The sequence below is a fragment of the Lissotriton vulgaris genome, chromosome 11, assembly GCF_964263255.1.
Source record: "Lissotriton vulgaris chromosome 11, aLisVul1.2, whole genome shotgun sequence".
NCBI lineage: Eukaryota > Metazoa > Chordata > Amphibia > Caudata > Salamandridae > Lissotriton > Lissotriton vulgaris.
In genome coordinates, this window is record NC_141699.1 from 959835631 (window position 1) to 959857320 (window position 21690).

Sequence of the window (21690 nt, forward strand, 5' to 3'; positions counted from 1 at the left end):
TGGTAACAGACTGAATGTTGGAGGAAAGACTGAATGTATGACAGAATGTAAAGGTGAAATGGTAGGGGCGTCATCAACCCCCTGCTTTAGCAGATACAGTGGGGTGGGCGTTTTGATTGGCCTCTTCTGTCTGCAACTCGGCAGACAAAGGCTCATAATCAATGCAAAAGGGTGGGAAGGTGAGTGAGTGAAAGGATGGATGGGTGGATGGATAAATGTGTGAGTGAGTGAGTGAGGGAAATGATGAATGTATGTCGGTCAAACGCATACATTTACAACCCATGCCTTTACATCGCAGTTTTTACATCGCAACATCCTTTACAACGCATTCCATTACATCGCATGACACTACATCGTATTTTTAGAAACTACCTTTACAAAGCATTCCATTACATTGCATAATACCTTTACAAAGCATATCATTACAATGTATACCATTTATTTAATTTTGTTGCATTTAAGGTAAGTATTGGATTGTACAGGGGTAACAATTACTATTCTAACTCCAGGGGGTGCAACAGTAGAGTAAGTGTTTGATAGTGTAAGGGTAAAAATTACTATTCTAACTCCAGGGGGTGCAACAGTAGGGTAAGTGTTGGATAGTGTAGGGGTTAAAAATTACTATTCTAACTCCAGGGGGTGCAACAGTAGCGTAAGTGTTGGATAGTGTAGGGGTACTATGCGTTGTAATGGTATGCATTGTAATGCCTGCGTTGTAGTGACATGCAATGTAGTGTCATGCGTTGTAATGGTATGCGTTGTAATGGCTGCGTTGTAGTGACATGTATTGTGAAGGATGTTGCGATGTAATGACTGTGTTGTAAGTGTAGTGTGATGTAATGACTGCGTTGTAAAGGATGTTTCCCGCAAATTATGGCCTGGTGGATGAGTGAAGGGGTGGATGGATAGATGCATGGACACATAGGTGTAAGGATAAATGTAAGGATGGATAAGTGAAAGGGAAGAAGGATGGATGAATGGATCGACGGATGTGTGAAAGAGAACAGATGGATGAGTAAGTGAAATGAGGGATAGATGGATGGGTTGAAAGGGTGAATGGATGGGTGATAGGACGGATGAATGAAAGAATAGATGAATGAGTGAAAGGGAAGATAGATGGGTGGCTGGATGAAAGGGTGGATGAATGAGTGAAAGTTAAGATAGATGGATGGCTGGATGAAAGGGTGGATGAATGAGTAAAAGATGAATGGATGGGTGGATGAGTGAGTGAACGGATGGATAGATGAGTGAAAGGGTAAATGGGCTGATGGATGGATGTGTGAGTGAAAAGGTGGGTCAATAGATGCATGGATGAATGAGTGAAAGGATGGATGGGAAAGGGAAGAAGGATGGATAGACAGATGAGTGAAAGGGTGAATGGATGGATAGAAGAGTGAAATGGTGGTGGATGTATGATGAGAGAAAGTATGGATGGATGAGTGACTGAAAGGATGGATTGATGAGGGAAAGAGTAAATGGAAGGATGAATGAGTGGATGGATTGATGAATGAAGGAATGGATGAAATAGTGAAAGTGGGGCTAGATGGATGGCTGAATGAGAGGGTGGACTGGTGGATGAGTGGAAGGGTGATTGGATGGATGAGTGAGTAAAAGGATGGACTGATGGATGTGTGGAAGGGTAAATAGATATATGTATAGATGTATGTAAGGATGGATGGCAGAGTGAAAGGGTGGGTCAATGAATGAGTGAAAGGGAGGATGCACGTATGTATGGAGTGAAAGGATGGATGGATGAGTAAAAGGGTAAATGGATGAGTGAAAGGATGGATGGATGAATGAAAGGGTAGATGGATGAACCCTTGAAAGGAGAGATGGATGAGTGAGGATGGAAGACTGAGCGAAATGATGGATATGTTTGATGGATAGGTTTGAAGATAGATGGATAGGATTGGATATGGATGGTCAGACAGATGGATGGAATGGTGACAGACTGAATGTTGGATAAAAGACTGAATGGTGAGAGAATGTAAAGGTAAACATTTGATTATCAGCGGGTGGATGGAAGGATGAAAAGATGAAAAGATGAATGGAGAGAGGCTTGGATAGAAGAGACAAGCAAGCTCTACTCAGGAGGGATGCAATGACTCGCATCACTTGCTTGGTGTCATAGGACTTTTGGTTCAAAGTGGGGGTATTTTAATTTTCTGGCTGCTCACCTTGTCACTCAGCCATCCTGATGATAGGGATAGCCTTTGTTGGTTTCAGATTAGGGCCAACGGGAATTCAAAAAACAAAGTCATGAACAGAGCTGGCAGACTCCAAGTACAATTTTATCAACTTGGGTAAAGTGTCATTTTACTGACCAGCATCGTAGCCATGTTTTACACTTCTAAGGGCAAACTTGTGCGATAGGGGCTCCCTGGAATTGGCTTGCTGTGGGAAGGGGCCTGAGCAGTCGTTGATGTCAGAAATGAAATAAAAACCATGAAAGCTATGAATAAAAGCAATGAACTCAATGTTATTAATACAGTCTGCTTTTAAGAAAGCGCCATGAGTTGTTAGAGAGAAAAATGCATTAACTTCTTCTGATTGGATTGCCGATTATACTTCGATGATCACTAAATAGATTTTAGGCATACAATTCCTTACTTGAAAATAACATCATAATGCTACCTTTAAATGCATCATTAATTCTATATATTTGTCTCTTTTACTGCGAATTTTAAGCACAATTCGCTGGGTGTAATTTTACTTTAAAACCCTTCAGAAGTCAAAGGTTTTGAAAATGTCTGCGATGTACGCAGTTGAGGCAAGCAATTTCAAACAAAATATGCTTTGCCCGTGGCCTCAGGCCTCTTTTTATTACTGAGCCTTTAACTACAAACATTAAAGCTGGGCACAGTGCGGTGAGCACTTTCGGGATAATCCGAATTCTTCACACCTCCATCTTTAGGTTTAACCCGGAAGCACAAGAATGGAAACAAATCTGTCCCTGGGGCTCGCGAACCCTCCGGCCTTGGTCTTTTGCGGTTTAAATTATATATCAATTGATGTTGCTTGAGAAACCAGGTTGAATGTATCGGGGCTGTAAACAGTTGCCATCTCTCTAATGACCACATGAGCTCCCATCTTTAATCCTTTATTCATCTGAGTCTCCGCCAATTACTTATTATTTTGTCAGAAACTGGCACGGAAAGTAAGGATAAACGAAGCAGCTGCACACTGTGCAGTCGTCAGCTGTTCAGCTTTGGGATGGAGCCATGAAAGGGTTCTCCAGAGGAAAGTCCGCGAATATACAAATAATGCAATATGTGGAAAGCGGATCTATGACAGAATTTCGACAGACAGAATTTCGACCTACACAAATATCGGCGTAATTATATCGATTGCAAAAATATCGACGCCCTATGTACAACATGGTAAGTACCAAAATATCGAAAAAATAATATCGATGTTAAAAATATCGTTGTCAAATATATCGGTTTTTTTTGGGTTTAAAATAACATGAAAAATACTGTAAATAATACTTATAAATTGCTTAAACATATTTAAATATATTTAATAATGGTAAAAAAATAATAATAATACATATTTAATAAAAAAAATAATATTAACAAATCATATATAATATATACCTACTTAACAATAATTACTATTCCCACTCCAGTGGGTGCAACAGTAGGGAAAACTGACCCTGAACCCAAAAAATATCCCTTTACCCAAGAACTAAAAACTGACCCTGAACCCTAAAAATACCCCTTTACCCAAAAACCCAAAACTGACCCTGAACCCTAAAAATACCCTTTTACCCAAAAACTGAAAACTGACCCTGAACCCAAAAAATACCCCTTTACCCAAGAACTGAAAACTGACCCTGAACCCTAAAAATACCCCTTTACCCAAAAACTGAAAACTGACCCTGAACCCTAAAAATACCCCTTTACCCAAAAACTGAAAACTGACCCTGAACCCTAAAAATACCCCTTTACCCAAAAACTGAAAACTGACCCTGAACCCAAAAAATACCCCTTTACCCAAGAACTGAAAACTGACCCTGAACCCTAAAAATACCCCTTTACCCAAAAACTGAAAACCGACCCTGAACCCTAAAAATACCCCTTTACCCAAAAAAACAAAACTGACCCTGAACCCTAAAAATACCCCTTTACCCAAAAACTGAAAACTGACCCTGAACCCTAAAAATACCCCTTTACCCAAAAAACCAAAACTGACCCTGAACCCTAAAAATACCCCTTTACCCAAAAACCCAAAACTGACCCTGAACCCTAAAAATACTCCTTTACCCAAAATTAATTAATATTACAATTAAATTACTTCCCACCCTATTCCCCTATAAACCCACAACCCGCTCCAGTAGTAAAACATATAATTTAGTTAAAAATATACATAAATTATCAATTAACTATTCAATTAATCAATTAAAATAATTCATTGCCAATTAATATTTAATTGCACAATAAATTAATCATTAAAAAATAATTATTTAATTACAAATAAATTACTTCCCACCCTATTCCCCTATAAACCCACAACCCGCTCCAGTATCAAAACATATAATTTACTTAAAAATATACATAAATTATCAATTAATTAATCAATTAATCAATTAAAATAATTCATTGCCAATTAATATTTAATTGGAAAATAAATGAATCATTAAAAAATAATTATTTAATTACAAATAAATTACTTCCCACCCTATTCCCCTAAAAACCCACAACCCGCTCTGGTAGTAAAACATATTATTTACTTTTATATATTTTTTATTTATAAAAACATATTAAACATATAATATAACAATTAATTTAAATACTTAACTAAAATTTCTAACACATATTAGTAAATCGAAATTACTTACATCGATATATATGCTATCGATATAAGTAATGTCGATATTACTTACATCGATATATATGCTATCGATATAAGTAATTTCGATATTACTTACCTTAGGGTCGATATTCTGGCCATCGATATTCTGGACATCGATATTCTGTCCCTTCGATATTAGCAACTCGATATAAGTGTAAGTCGAAATTAAAGATTCGATATTTTGACTGTGTACCGTGGAAAGCAAGGTAGAAATCTCTCAAAGAGATGCGGAGACTTGTGATCTAGAGCACAGTAGCATTATTAGTGTGTACAGCTACTGACTCCCTATACACAAAAGTGCACAGTTCAAACTCTCACTCACACCTTCAAAGCACTACGCAACATCGGCCCATCCATCCTCAACAGTCGCGTCTTCTTTCACAAACCATCCAGACTTTTCCTCTCAGCTGGACTCCTACTGGCATGTGCATACGCGGTAAACAAAGTTCATGACGAAACTTTTTTCACGCATGGAATCACAACGCGGTCATTACAATGACCGCGTTTTGATTCCGCATACCATTCCTCCGCAAGTCGGAACAACGACTTGCGGAGGGGGGGAGGTGTTGGATTTAAAATCCAACACCTTCCTAGTGGCCGCACAGACTGGAGTTGGAATAGTAAATTAGACTATTCCAACATCCAGGGCCCCCCTCCGCAAGTGGTTGTTCCGACTTGCGGATTAATGTTATGAAGAATCACAACGCAGTCGTCACGACCGCGTTGTGAATCCATGCGGGGAAAAAGACTGCTGGACAAAGAGATATATTCGTGTATACGCTGAACCAGATCCATAGGCCGGGCCGTGTCCCACATCACTGCTAAAGCGTTCAACATCCAGCCACTCCACTTCCAAGTATCCTTGTCTCCCCTTGAATTCCGCAAGAAACTGAAGACATGGCTCTTCAAAGAGCCCCCTGGGTCTGACCTAGGCGAGGCTAGACTCACACATGCACAGTGCCAGGATACCCTTCAAGGTGATAGTAATCTCCACAAATACACATAAGACATAACATAACATAAATGAACTATTCACTTCTAACAATTATACCAGTGCAAAAAACAGAGGAAGCGACACTTAGGAACAAGCATTGACAAAGGCATTAAGTGTCTCTCGTGAGAGCTAATGGCTTTGGCAATGTTTTGTAGCCATGCTGCACAGCAGCGTAAATGCTTTGAAGTGTGTCTAAAACACATTTTTAAAAAAGCATTATGATGTAGCCAAGGCTAATACACTTGTTTTAATTAATGTTGAATGCATCATACTTTTTAAATTATTCTTTTTAGCCATGCTGCACAGCTGCCACACTACTATACAGCATGGCTACAAATCATTGCCAAAGTCAGCACTGCTGTAAAACATGAACAAAAAGCAATGCCAGAGCCAATAATCTCAAAGGTGATACCTATTGGCTGTGCCAATGTTTGTTAGGTCTCTGCACATCACCCCCGTCGTTCTGAGCAAATATACTTATCCTCCCATGCATGAAAAAGAAAAGAAATATAAAATTTGGCAAAAAATCCTTTCACATAAAGAAAGATATTCTGCCCGGTCCATGTCTAAGTGAAAATACAGTTGGAAGGAAAATACATCTGCTGTCACCGTAAAAGCATATACTAGCTGTTGTCACAATAAACATCCACTTCAAAGGAGAGAAGGGTTTCTTTGAAGGGCATGTGGCATAGTAAAAAATAGATACAAATGGCAAGAGGTTAACAAGGATGACCGGGAAGGGTGCGTTAAGCGGAAGGACAACAATCAAGCTGAAGCAATCAGTACTTGGTCCATGCGCCTGCCGAAAGAAGAGGAAGTGAAGCCAGCACATGCTGGTCAATTAGAAGGCCACAAAGATGAGTGACAATGAAGTTAATGAACCCTAAGCAATGAGCAGGCTGCAAGCCCCTTGTATACAATATCTCTCATGAGAGCACATGCAGCACATGCACTATCACAGACATGTCCTATAAAGGTGGAAGAGAAACCAAAGACACAATTTATATGATTGCACAGCATCTTAAAAGCAGCAATTTACAGGTGAGGTGGTGCAACAACTTTTTATGGCTTCCACATAAATCCTTGAATCACATGAATACTTGCCAAAGTTAAGCATGGATGTGACACATAAGATACCAACAATTTACTTACCTTTTCAAGATCTCTGTGTACAGTGCTAAACAGTGTTGCGCCACACAATGTAGTACATTGGTGCGCATGTTTAGTATCTTGTTAGATATCAAAAGCTTAACTTTGTCAAAGGTGCTGGCAAAAACAGGAATTAATGTTATTATATGTAATGTATTTCTAGAGCACAAGCTTACCTATATAGGCATCAAAGTGTGGGTACACAGTCTGGCCAATGGAGCAGCCTATTTGTTTGTGTCAGCTGTTAAAGTGACAGATTTTGGTTGCTGTGCGAAAGGTGAGGTGTTTTTAAGTAACACAAAGGCAAAGAGAAAGAAGATTCCATCAGTAATTTGAGATGTCATCTGTGAGTTCACTGACCATGTATTGAGGGATGAATTATGTGAGGTCAAAAGCAGTGCATTGCAGAAGTGTACGTTATAGTTAGATCAGGTAACTATAAGTGCTGAATTTCAATGGTTTTTTACAAGTGAAATCTGAGCCCTTATCTAAAACGTCCCTGTAACCTTTGTTTTTTTCAGTGAATTTCCAAGTTTTTTTTATTCTATTTCCTAACTTTAACACCCCTGTAACCTTTTTTATTTTCTCAGTGCATGTCTATTGGTTTTTTAATACTATTTTCTAACTATAACGTCCCTGTAACCTTTGGTTTCTCCAGTGACTATATATATTTATGTGATCAAGGCCTGTCGAGGCCGAAACGCTTCATGGCGGTGTAAGGGTGAAATAAACAGTCATTCTGCACCAGGAACTGGAGTTCGCACTCGTTTTTTTCCCGGCGAAAGGGGATTGAGAGTAAAGTAAGCTAAAAGTAATATATATATATATATAATAAAACCTACTGGCGGTCACCAATAAGTAGTTATAGTTAGGACCTAGTATATATATATATCATGAGATTTAGACTCGGTGGAGTTGAAACATGAGATTTATTTCCTGCCTTGAATAAATAATCACTATATCAAGATGTTGTCTGAGTGGATGTTTTCTTTTCCCTATGCAGCCCATTTTCCTTTAAGGTAAACGGCTGCATTTAAAAAAAATTGCTTTATTTAAAAAGCAGTCACAGACATGGTGGTCTGCTGACACCAGCAAGCCACCATCCCTGGGAGTGCTAGCCATTGCCAATGGGGTCTCAAATTGCACCTGCCTCATGAATATTAATGAGGCAGGCAAGTTGCGACTCCATTAGGAATTGCAAACAGTGTCTGAGGCACTGTTGTTAATTCTCTTTTACGAGTCCCAAAACAACGCAATTTGTGACTCGGGAATTGGAAGGGGTCGTACATCTGGCCCTGTGTGTTTTATGTGTATCCTGAGTACATTGCTGGAATTCCCTTAGATTGTTTTTGCAGAAACACTGCAAGCACATTACATTATCTTTGGACGGCTACAGAAAGGCAGCGGGTGCACATCACAAGGAAAAATAACAAAGAATCTAACAGATTTTGCACTAGTCAAGCCTGCAATTTCCCTCTTTCCCCATTGAAGAAATAGGGAGAGGAAATTTTAAAACAATTAGCCTTTTCTTATAAGTATTTTTGTGTGATAACACTTTGACAAAGGAGCTCCTTGGCCAATAATATTTGTGGATAAAATAAAGCAAACTGATGTTACACTATTTTGACTGCATTTGTTTGTTAAGAAGAAACAGATTTGTTTGCCTCAAATTTAGGTTCAAATTTAGTAACACAGAAAAACTATTTGTTTTGTGGTTCTGTTAACGCACCAAAAATGGAACAAATTCATCATTTTTCATTGTCTTTCTTGTTGCAATAATCTTCATATAATATGTACTAAAGTGTACATGTTTGCACACCTGCATACTATTAAAGGAGCTTGAATGCGCAAAACAGACTTTACAGCTTTTCTTGTGCAACCCTGAAGTTCATGTTAGTCTCTAATAATTACGGCCGGTTTGTTTTTGGCAACACCACACAGCCCCTACACTCTTCGCCTGGCACATCACAGCAAGTCGTGTGCTGTGATGCGCAGGACAGCTCCCACCCTGGGACCCATCAGTCAAACAAGTGGCACGCATCCTCATCTGTGATTTGTTCCAGCACACACTGCCTTGTGATGCACTGATCTTTTGATGTTTTTGTCTGTTGTTTCCAAAGTCCTAAAACCGGATATCAAATTCAGATGAAGCCTAGTTAGCTATGTTAATCGATGGAGCAGACACTGGTGTAGAGGGGACTTTGAAGGCACTTAATACAGTGTAACTGCGGTACCCTGAGGAATAATTGGCTCTTCATTATAGGCCTGGGTTATTTAATCGACAAGCCGTCTCCTGCCACATTTACAACAGCTGCCGTGGATACCGCTCAAATTCCGATAATACTCTCAAAGCACATTGCATAATGTAAGCAAATACTATCTGCCAACAGTATGCAGTGTCTACTTCATGAAATGGAGTTGGACCCTCGTGATCCATCACTCGCCAAGTGAACAATTCTTTCTCAAAATCAAATAAAAGTACACCTGTGTAACTTAGTGCCCTGGGGAGGTGGGCCAAGATTGACCAGTGGAAGGGGGGACCCGTGTTCGCACCACTCCACATATTATTTTAAAAAATAAGCCCCTGGGACCTGGCCTACCTGGGTGCTAAGCTAGAAACAAGCACAGGAGACCGCTTATTTTTTTTTTCAATTTTGCTGTGAATTGGCGAATCCTTCATGAAATCGTGGCAAATTTGAAAAATGTTTTTTTTGCCCTGGCGTTTGTCCCTGGGGTGCCCCACCATCAAGGCTAGGGGGTAAGGGTATTCCTACCCTGCCCATATTTCTTTATTTTTCAAGGTTGAATGCCAACACTTCCTGGTTGAAGTGTTGGCAGCCAATCAGATCTATACATGAGATCGTCAGGATTTGCGGAGGGGTTGCGCCTCTAGATATACAATTTTTTTTTCCTTTAATATCTCCAAAACTACTAAACACATTTACACCAAATAACAAAAAGGGTTCTTTCTAGACCAAGAGCTACCTTTCTACCAAATATGTTGTAATTCCGTCTAGCGGTTAGGGCTGTAGAGATGTTCAAAATTCCTATGGGAATTAACATATGAAACACACTTTTTTTGAACCCCCCATTTCTCTTGTTCCCCGCTTGGCAGATCGCCCTGAAACTTTCCATGCATAATTAGAATCAGTGGATCACTTTTTGGGGGGAAAATTGTACGAAAATTCATCAAATTGTACCAAAGTTATAGGCATGTTAAAAAATGGTTTTCCTGTGGAAACTAGGTCCTAACTATAACTACCTGGTGACTGCCAATAGTAATATAGAGGGAGAGAGACAGACATATAGATATATCTAAATAAAGATATATGTTTACATTTTTGGTGTTTGTGTTGCACAAAATCAACTGGTATAAAAATAAATATTTCACAGGGAGCCCTGAAATGATTGGAAATATGTATTGATTGCCTGTGAAGTACAGATTTCATCATCATAATGCCATACACCAAACACTTTGCAGAGCTACTGCAATTCTGCAACATGGAGGAACAAGCCATGCAGCAATGTTATCTAAATTATGTAGCAAAAAATTTAATTGATGCAGAACATTCTCTGTCAGTCTTATTTTTAATCACTTCAGACTGAAACAACATTTTTGTTGAAATCTGCAAATTTTGGAAATTATGTGGCAAACGTAGTTTATTTGTCACTATCTGGTAAATGCCCCAGCAACAGAATTGCTGAAATTCAATGACTCTCGCCATTGGTTATCATTTTATTAACAATTTAATCAAGAAAGTTAAACAAAGTCTTAGGATTCTAATTCCAAATAGAACCCTTTACTAGCTGCACTTTGAAGAAAACAGCCTTTTCAAAAACCAAATGTATTTAAACTATCTAATCGGTACAATGTACAATACAGTCCTAAGTTTCATCTCTTGTCCAGTCCTTTGAAGTAATAAAAACCCCTTTGGGTCATAAAGATGGCATCCCGTGACCCTCCTCAAGTGGGGGCCTGATTAGTGTTTTAATGAAATGCCGCCTTTAGGGTCTTCTTCAGCAGTGGATCTCCCAAGGATACCCAACATGGCTGAAGATTAGTGAACCTTCAGCGCTTTTCCACTATAATACCAGCGGCAAGATTCCAGCCACACTGCAGCCTCCTACTTAACATTCACAGTCCACTTGCTGTTAGGCTGTTGTCTGTAGCACAGTTCAGCTTCATCTAAATGCATGTATCAAAGAAATTCGAGTTTATTCAGAGGAAATGTTGCTCCCGGCACACAAAAAACACAGGGAGACAACAGAAAAAGCAAAACCCTGGTCAGTGTAATCTTACTGCAAATATCCATCTCCCGCTGTGTTAGGAGGCAGTGTCTACAGACAATGGATCTGTGCATTTGGGTAGTTGTTTTTTTTTTGGCATTTGGCCCTCTGGGTGAACTGGAGCGCCATTCGTATTCCCTTCTACTACAGTGGCTGGCCTTTAAATTGACTGAACTCTGCTTTTCAGTGCTGAAGGCACTTGGACTTCCACAGCAAGCAGTCTAACAATAAGGCTAAAGACCTCACTGTTCCACCACTACTGGACTGGAGTCATTGGAAGGAAGCCCAATCCGTTAGAACCGTGGCTGTACTCGAAAGGGCCAACTAGACAGGTTCTCTCAATCAATCAATCAATCAGAGCATTTGTATAGCGCGCTACTCACCCGTAGGGTCTCAAGGCGCTGGGGGAAGGGGGTCCGCTACTGCTCGAACAGCCAGGTTTTGAGTTGCTTCCTGAAGGAGAGGTGGTCTTGGGTCAGGCGGAGGTGGATGGGGAGGGAGTTCCACGTCTTGGCAGCCAGGTAGGAGAAGGATCTTCCTCCTGTTGTGACTCTTCGGATGCGGGGGACGGCGGCGAGGGCGTGGCTGGTTGATCGTAGCTGGCGGGTGGGAGTGTTGAAGGTCAGGCGGTCGTTGAGGCATCTTGGGCCTTGGTTGTGGAGAGCTTTGTGTGTGTGGGTGAGGAGTCGGAACGTGATTCTCTTGCTGACGGAGAGCCAGTGCAGGTAACCATACCTCATTTTGATGTAGGCGCTCTCGGACTACGGTCGTGTGAGTTGTAGCCCAAGAGCACTCTCCCTGGGATCTGGGATAAACATTGATCTGAATATGAGCTTTACCTCATAATCGAATAAGCCAAATGAATTATCAGAAGGATACTGCCAGGGAAGCACTTTCATAGGGAGAGGTATGGTTGGTGCCCTATAGTGCCATTTAGCGGTACAGCTAAATTATTAGAAAAGGTCAAAAACATTCTTTTTTCAATATAGCAAGAGTGCTTCAGCTGGCAAAGTGCTATTTGTCCTGAAGCATTTAAAATCCGAGGACCATTTCTGCATCTATGCATCTTGTTAATTAATATCGTTGCAGATTTCCTGTCCCTCTGCTTTGCTATCTCAATAGAAATTACTTGTTTTATTCTATTTTTAGCACACACATCTAGGAGCGCATCAAAATGTTACGTCGATGCATGTACCTAATTTCCATTTGGATAAGCGGAAATTTAAATTGCATTTGAAAAGAAATCATTTACTCAGTGGCTTCCCACAGATTTATTACAGTCTACTAAACTTCAATAATCATCTCTGTGTTCAATCCCGTCAGTATAGAATCCAAAATGCACTATGCAAAGTATGCATCTATTTAAAAAATAAAAATAGATTTCAATATAACTGTAGCCCAATCAGTATATTAAAATGTGGGTAACAGGTACATTACATTTTCTGCTATACAAAAAAATGACAGAAGTTGTGCACTTTGAATATTGAGCCCATAATATATACAGAACAGAATTCCGAGGAGAAAATATTGAAAATATATATATAATTCCAGATTTTCTATACCTAACTCCACATATGCACCTACGCGGTACATATATCTTCAAGGTATGTAGATTTGGCGTGAGCAATAGTAAATCTATACTTCTCTTTATGCACCTACCTTTCGATATTTCGTCCCTCACTGTTAATATTCTTGTATTCTTGTATCTCAATATTGTTGGTGTCCATAGTAAGTAGTACAACTTGGGAAACACGGATAGTTTTAGGATAACACATTTAAGGCTTTTTTTAATAAAAGCGTTTTAATAACTTTCAAAACTTGGAAAATCAATAATTATTTTTTTTAAAATAGATCTGAGAGATTTGCCTGTACCTATGCCTACTTTCCAGTAATTATGTGGTAGATCTGCTATAACTAACATTCAGGGTTTAATTTATGAGCACTTTTGTGCTGCCGGGAATGTCACTTTTTTGACGTTCTGGTGGCGCAATGTGCACTGGCATATTTACAAGGCCACGTAAAGCCACTTTATGTGGCTTTTCATGGGCTTCAAAATATGTGCCCCTTTCACACACAATACTGTGGGAAAGGGGCGCTCCATGGGTGTTGCAGTGGGTGTTCCCACACGACACACATGGAATCTGAAGCATTCCCAGGTTTACGAGGAATTGTAAACCTGCGAATGCGTCAGACTCTAACGCCACCCCTGGAGGCACAATGCGGAGAAATGTTTTAATTTCTCCTTGTTTTTGTCCTTTTCTAAGTGTGCTGCATTCTGCAGCACACATAGAAAGGGGAAATTGCCTGAATTGTGGTGTCCCTTCCTGCACAAAATCAATCAGCTCCCCAACGCAGGCACCCTTGCACCATGGTGCAATTATGCCTGTGTTGGCACATAGCAGCCCATTGTGCACCAGTGCTGGGGAAAAGGACATATCTGGTAGACACGGTGCATTCCTGCCCTTTTGTTTTGACATAGGGCAGTGCACCAAGGTTCCTTGCGGCGCTGCCTTTCGTCAAAACCTCATATATGTGGCCCTCAGTTTGTTCGGGATATGTTTCAGAAAGGATACATTTCCAAGATTGATTGAGGGCATCTTACTATGTTATCCAAAGAATTTGTACTGATCATGCCGTTGAAATGTTGTGGACTTAATATAAAATTGTATTCATTTTGATTGCATTTCTTATTTTTTCAGAAATCTTGGAAAATCTGGACTACGAGTGTCGTGTTTAGGACTAGGTAAGTTCCTCTGCTCTAAATATGCATAAATACATTTACTTTGAGTGGAACAAGGCTGTATTATCCCAAAAGCAAAAACGAAAGTAAGTTAACATCAGTAGTCGCAAGTACGAAGCACTTTAGTAAACTTAAGTTTAAGGTTCTCAGACAATGGGGGCTGGAAATCACATAGAGAATTTAGTGCAATGAATATGGTCAGGAATAAAGAGGGGATAGTCAGATTTGCTGCTAAATTAGGCTCTAAGTTCATAGCAGAAATGATGAGATTTATAGTGCTAAGACAGTTTCTGCCGTAACATATGGGGCTGGCATTTAGGGGGTAGGGGATAACCTTATCCTGCACAAACAAGAAGACAAATTCCTGAGAAGTTTCATAGTGGTACCACTGTCAACCAACAGTACTATTGTCCATATGGAACTTGGCTTATAACCCATATCGATAGTTTTAGAGTTCAAAACACTGCTACTTTGGTGCTCAGTTTGGTCAAAATCTGAGGCCAAGTTATCTCAGGATATTAGTAGGGACTGTATGGCGTTGAAAAAGTTGCATAAGACACCGTGGCCTTTCCAGATCAACAGGAGTCTACAATTCATTTAAGACAGTCTTATGTATTTGTCGGAGAACCCAGAAAATAATATACTCTTCCTTAAAAATGTATTAAAGCTGTATGTCAGGGAAAAATATGGGCCAGTAACTAACCCAGGAAATGAGACCAAAGCCACAGTGATACCATATGCTCGGTTCAGGTTCAAAATTAGCTTTATTCGGTTAAAAAACTTTAAAACCATCAAAGCACAGTTTCATACAAATTTCATAAGGAAGGTTCATTACATACATAAGATGAGTTTGATACAACTATACGTATTTTATAATCCGTACAAGAAAATACTTTTCAAATAGCTTTGACCTCACCAAAATAATACTTGGAATTCAAATAAATAATTGAAAAGATTGTCACCCAATGAGTATGTATTATTTAAAATTCCATCATAATACAATTTCATACCATATGCATCTTATGATACTCAGCAGGGTGTCCAGTGCCACCTTGGGCAGGTTCACAATCCATATCAAGGATTTCTTCTGACAAGATTCCAATTTTTTATTATACATCACATGGTAGCTTCCCCGATGGGAACTAAGTGGGTACATAACAATATTAAATGCCCGTATGCCAGTGTATCAACCCAATCAACTATGGGTGCAACTCTCTTTTGCAAATTTTATCTCGAAGGTAGAAAAAAGTATTTAAAGCCCCTGTTTTTAAATGAAGGACTGTATAACTATCAAAAGCATACCAATTCCTGCTTGAACGTAATGATATAAAGTAATAATAACAAGGAAAGGCCTAAGGACTACAAGATAATTGGTCGTAGTTAATATCATTAGGATCAGTCCATATTTTATCATGCCTTCATTAATTTTGAATTTGTAGACTTAAATATCTGTTTAACTCTTACCATCCTGCATTTTTATCCTCTTCATAAAAAAATAATCAAGTGATAAGCTTGTTAAGGAAGGCTCAATTGTAGATTGAATTTTAATTATGTGTTTTGTGAAACAATGGGAACTTTCATGGTATTTTTTTAATTTATGTTTAAATACTATCTGGCTACAATTCTGACCCTGATTTTATTATGGATGTATTATTTATTGATCAAAAGAAATCATGACTTGTTTTATCCCAAAATATTTATATTATTATGAAATTCAACAAAATATTGTGGTTTTATGGGCTTTTATGGTCATTATGGTATAAACCAAATAACGTTTATTCTGATGATGGGTTCTCTAGAGTCATAAATGAATCAGTACACCCTCCAGATTGCCAGTGCCTACTATATTTAACCTCTTGGCTGCTATGGCTTTTCCCCTCCTGTGCTGACTATTGGTGATCCCCATTGTTTCATGACGAGCTCAGCTCGTCATCAGCACAGCTCAACCGTGCATCATGACGAGCTGAGCTCGTCATCAGCATCGAGAGGGTAATATGCAGTTGAAATGCATATACTCAAACACAGGTAAACATACAGAAAAGCATATTAGGCTGATTGTCTTAACCTCTTTGATGCGTCGGACGGACAGTGGCGTGTGTGGAGGACGTCCGGGGGCCGTCCAAACCGCACACGCGTCATTTTTTCAGCACCGCAGCGTAATGTTTGCTGCTGCGAAGAGGCTTAACTGCATAGGACTTTGGAGAGAAAAATGTGTTTCCTGATTCCAGAAATACAATTCCATGTGGGCAGATCCACTCCTGAGGTGCTTGTAGATATTCCTGTATAAGTGCTCAATTTGAGTTGCTGGTAGTTGGTAGAGCCCACCAGCACTCAATTTTGGGGACTGGCACTTATTTGTTTTGCATCAGACATTTCCCTAGAGCAAGAGAGGAAAAAACACACACAAAAGAGAACGAAGTAGGTAGAGAAAGACGAACAAACCATAGCAAAGGGAGCAGGAACCTGTATAAGTGAGATAAAGCGGTAAGGAGAGTCTGATAGTATATGGAAAAGCCACAAGGTTAATTAACGACTAAGCACCCTCAGTATTCGGTGCACTGACATTGAAAAACACTGTCCATGGGCTTCTCATTAGAGTTTAGGGCACCGGCACTCATTCTATTTCAAATTAAACACTTTCCTGGATAAGTTCACCTGTGAAATTTAGTGACCCCTTATAAACATTTGGGTTTGTGACAATTCATCATCTTTTTGCAGGTGGAATCCCAGCCTGAAAACATTTGTTTATTTATTCCGAACAAAGGCAACAGTAAATGCATTTTAAAGCAGAGGTTAGAAAATAATGTGTGTTGGCATGTGGTTAGAGATAGATGAGAGGCTAATAGGGTGCTAAAAATAGTGACTGAGGCAAGTTCTAAACGATTAGAAGTACTTTAACCCCATGGCTGCTAGGCGTTTTCCCGTCCTGCGCTGCAGATGATTGTATGCCATTATTTCATGACGAGCTGGCCTTGTCATCCGCGCACGGCAGGTAAGCGCCATGACGAGCCCAGCTCGTCATTAGCCTCGAAGGGGTTAAATGAAATCACTCGAGCCAAGGAAGATGGGAGTTGCTGTATGCAGGAACTTTATGCAGACAGTTCTTTTCACCCCTCTGAAGATTATCACCCTGGGCCTGGGCCTGGGCCTATGCCAAAAGCCAGCCCTGGTTTTCAGATCTTGGACCAACAGAAGTGACACTACAGACCAATCTCTAAAAAGTTTTACGATGCATCACATAAGTTTAAATCAAATACATGCAAAATCAATGCTTTTCTACTTCATAGCACTATTTTGGAACATTAAATATCTGATTTAGGACTACAAAAACATTTTCCAAAGAGAAGAAACACTGTTTTAAAGCTCTGCCAGCTTGGGACAGGATAAATCAAGATCAAGGAAAACAGTAGCTAACAAGCCTTCCAACAAAAACTGAAGAATCATCATTAAACTAGGGTGGGATTGCTTTCCTTGAGGAACATGTGTGTTTCAAACTCTCCATCACTGTATAAAAATAATATTTTTGTCAAAAATGTTATTTTAACCTTGATTGTTTTCTTGGGTACATCGCTAAATCAACCCATGCTAAATTTGAAGCTAAAGGGGGTCAGACTAGAAAGTATTTCCAGCACTTCACCTTAACCTCATCCATGCTGGTGACGAGCTCAGCTCGTCATGGAGTACAGTTGAGCTGTACTCATGACGAGCTGAGCTCGTCACTGCTGTTGGAACGTTCGCACGTGGGGGTAATTACCCCGCTGTGCTGAACATTCTAAAAATGGGTGCGGCCGTGACGAGCTCAGCTCATCATGAGGGGAGCTCCGCTGTGCCTCCTGACGAGCTCAGCTCGTCAGCAGCATGGGGGCGCTATGCGCGTGCCCCCCCCCCCGCACAGCGGGGGGAAAACACCCAGCAGCGAAGGGGTTAAATAAAGTTGTCTTAACAAAACTATCTCCGGAAACTTAAGCGTGGAATTGCCTTCAGGATTTGCTCCACACTTTAAGTGAATATTGGAGTGTCTTTATTATGACCAAATATAACTGAATCTTCCTGTGACATTGTTTTCTTTGCCTGTGTTTTACTATGCTTTGGTAACGGATGTAATTTGTAACTTGTAATGCAATGATTCCTCATATAAAGCGCTCTGATACCTACGGGTCTAGCCAGCGCTATATAAAACTCTTCAAATAAATAAATATTTGTTCTACAAGTTCACAAGATGTGTATTCTGGTTGTCACCTTTCACAGAACACCTTGTTTCAGGGGCGGATTGGGACCCCAAAGCAGCACTGGCAAAAAATGTTCAGACCGCCCTCGTACAGTGCATAGTGAGTGCACTGAGAGAACCTGACCATTAAATGAGGGTTTGGGCAAAAATGGTGCATTCCACAACACATTTTTCATTATATATTTATTTGTATTAGCTTTTAAAGCATAGTAAATGATGACCTTAGAGTTCACCAGGATTCAATAATCTGTGTTGGGGCTCTTCAATCATTCCCTCACTATCAGATTCCAACAGTGCCCTCATCTCGCCATAGCCCCTCTCTCACATGTATTTCATATGTTTTATAGTGCCTCCCATACCAGTGTAGGGTATGGGAGAATTTTACATAACACACAAGTGCAGAGACAATGAATCATACTTGTGTAAAGCAGTGTATAGAAAATGTTAAATAAGACAAAGGGGACTACAAGGTGTAGGATTCATGTCATCCATACTGGCAGACATTTTTAAGAGTGCTTGGTCTGGAGAAGCACAAACCGAGGATTCAGAACTTAACACTGTGGTTAGGTTTGGCTTTGCTAATAGGAATTGATTTCTACCTAAACAAACTCTATTTAGCAACATTTGGATAATGAAAGACTGAGAAAAAAACATAACTTTCTAATCTGTACCGTGTAGTTTGCACGCGGCTCTTTGATGACACTTCATAGTTCACTGTGCTAGATTAGGATTGTAACTTATGAACTACACAGTTGAAAAGGGTCTCTGTGACAAAAGCAGTAACCCACTTAGCTATGCACATAAAATACTGTTCTGTGATCTGCATAGTACATGTTCTTTGTAGCAGGCATATTAAATATTTGCACTTACTTAGATGAGTCAAAACTGCAAGTAGACAAAACTCCCTACATCTTTACATCAGGTACATTAATCACTGGTTATTTTGACACTTTTATTGTTGCCTGAAAACTACTGAATGTACAAGGAACTCTACAGCAGGAACCTTCAAATCTGCTGCACTGCTACAAAAACGTACCGCAGTAACAACACAGGCCCTCTACCCTTCCAGCCTCTTGGGGAAATACCCGATGCCTCGTATGGCCAGTCAGGCCTTGCCTTGTTTCCTCATTTTTCATGCATATGTTCCACTCTTATTATTATTTTTTTTTATTTTGGTAAAGTGCTGTAGACTACTTGTAGGAGTCCATGAGGGCTAAGGAACAGATAAAGTGGGTCGGTGATCAACCAAAGGAATATAGTTGACTACAAGATCCAAAATAAAAACTGTGTATGTAGATGGCCCAGCATTAGGGAGGAGTCCAGAGTTGTTGTCAGTGGATAGAATAATGGTTTTAGGAATCTGCCCATGAGACCCGATTAATAGATCAAAGCTGAATGCTGGTAAAACCGAGGTGGTGGTTTATCACGGTAACCCTATGTGGGACAATTTTTTTCGGCTACTTGAGATTGGGCCTTTTGCTACCCCCACTGTGACTTCAAAAATTGTAGTGGTCCTAATCAACAGCAATGCAGAGGTAGCTGGTGGACTAAACATGCATTTGCAATGCAATAGGTCTCGCATTATTAAAGTTTGAGCTATTGGCTTTTCTAAATAATGCAACACCAATAGCTCAAACTTTAATAATGCTTTAAAGCTATGATGATTCTTACTGACCTGGCACAGCTCCATATTTAAAAAAACTGTCTGCAGGAGCTTAACCAAGAAGGTTTAATCTCTTGATAAGATTTCAGAACTTTTGGTTACAGATACTGTACCAAGGTCAACTCTCACTGCAAATTTTGAAGCACCTTTTTCGGATAGTTAAAAACTTTCTACAAACTGTACGCTCAACTTTACTATATTAAACTCCACAATAGCAACTCTATAATAAATTGTTGGGATTTCAGCTAGTATTGTTACTCAGCGTTTATAAATATATAGAGCACCTACCTTCAGCTGTTACAAAAGTACTCTGCTGCATACTATGGGCAATTCCTTTCATATTCTGCTTCAACTAAATGCATGTGAAACAAAAATGGTGGCACTCTTATAAGAGGCTGCTCGTACAAATCCCAATTACAAACTTCTTGCTCTGGAGAAATGCAGCAGGCCTATTGCTCACAATAATATTGATTTCAGTGAACCTGAGAGTTTGAATTTTTGTTTGAGTTACACTTCTTCGCAGACCATGATTTGTCATGAGAACTAAATGGACGTACACCAGTATTGGTCCCTTCTTGAGGATATCTCATTTCATAATGAACCGGAGAAGCAAGAGACGGGAACCACAATACACCCCTGAGCAACTTCTCTCTTGTTTTAATTTTTTGAATAGCCCTTTTTTAGATTTCTACACTTTTAACTAATTCAATACACAAAAGTAACTCATTTGAAACAACCTGTCCCCCAACCACCAATTCCATTCTTCCTCAATCAAGTCGTCTGATCAACTTGTAAGATGCTAACACATTCTATGAAAGAAAAACTAACATTTTCTAAACCACATTTAAAAAAAATTCAAATTCTGTGTGAAGGATTGGGATAACATTTTCTATAGCCCAAGCTTCAAGGTGCAACTGGGCTCTTGCAGGATAGATCATATCATGGAAATCTGTGTCATGCAAGAGACACACCTGTTTACAAAAGACTGGGGGCAAAGGAGCAATGGTGGTGATAAGTGGTTTCCCCAGCAGTAGTGGCATTACACAAGAGCAACAAGCATTGGCAAAGCCAATAGGTTGTGCAATCCGAGTGCTATATATGTCTAGATCCGAGACCTAATAAAAAGGTATAGTTCATTGCTTACTGCTACTTACTAATAAATTGGTGTCAACTCCCCATTTAAATGCTCGGAGGGTCTGTAAAAGACAAGGGTTACAGCCCTGCATTGAAATGAATGAAGCCGGATAGGTCTGAGGGACATGTCTGTAAGAAGGAGCAAGGCAGCTCCCAATTGAAACTAACTAAGCAGGACTGGTCTGAAAGAGGGTGCTGGGACAGGGGAGGGCAGCCTCCCTTTGCAATGTAAGGATAGGACTGGTCTGTAAAGGGGGAGGTCTGTAGAAGGGGCACCTTCATTTTGATTTACACTGGGTAGGACTGGTCTGTAAGAAAAAGGGTCTGTAAGAGGGGTGTGGGCAGGACAGGTTATAACAAGAAACAATTGCAACAATGCACTGAAACTGCACCTCCGAGGCTGTGAGCACCCACAGTCCCCCCTGCTGCATGAGCCCTGCCCTATCCTTGCACACATGTGTGTTTCCCTGCTCCTCATATATACAAACTTTGACCTTCGTTCACCAGGTCTCCATAAGCACAGATGGGCAGAGATACCGGTTTGAAATATTTTCATGACAATAGTACCAATAGGCAGCTATAAAAAAGCAGATTCTTTGTGTCATTTCATGCAAGTCAGAAGGGACAGCCCCTCAGCCTGT

At 39.9% G+C, this 21690-nt stretch overlaps 1 protein-coding gene across 1 annotated transcript in view; it reads left to right on the forward strand.

Annotated features, from left to right (window-relative positions):
• KCNAB1 (potassium voltage-gated channel subfamily A regulatory beta subunit 1) overlaps positions 1 to 21690 on the forward strand; it is a 756359-nt gene that overhangs the window by 225521 nt on the left and 509148 nt on the right. The window contains exon 2 of the mRNA XM_086944907.1: positions 13984 to 14027. Coding sequence (XP_086801033.1) covers positions 13984 to 14027 — 44 coding nt within the window. The remainder of the gene's footprint in view (positions 1 to 13983; positions 14028 to 21690) is intronic.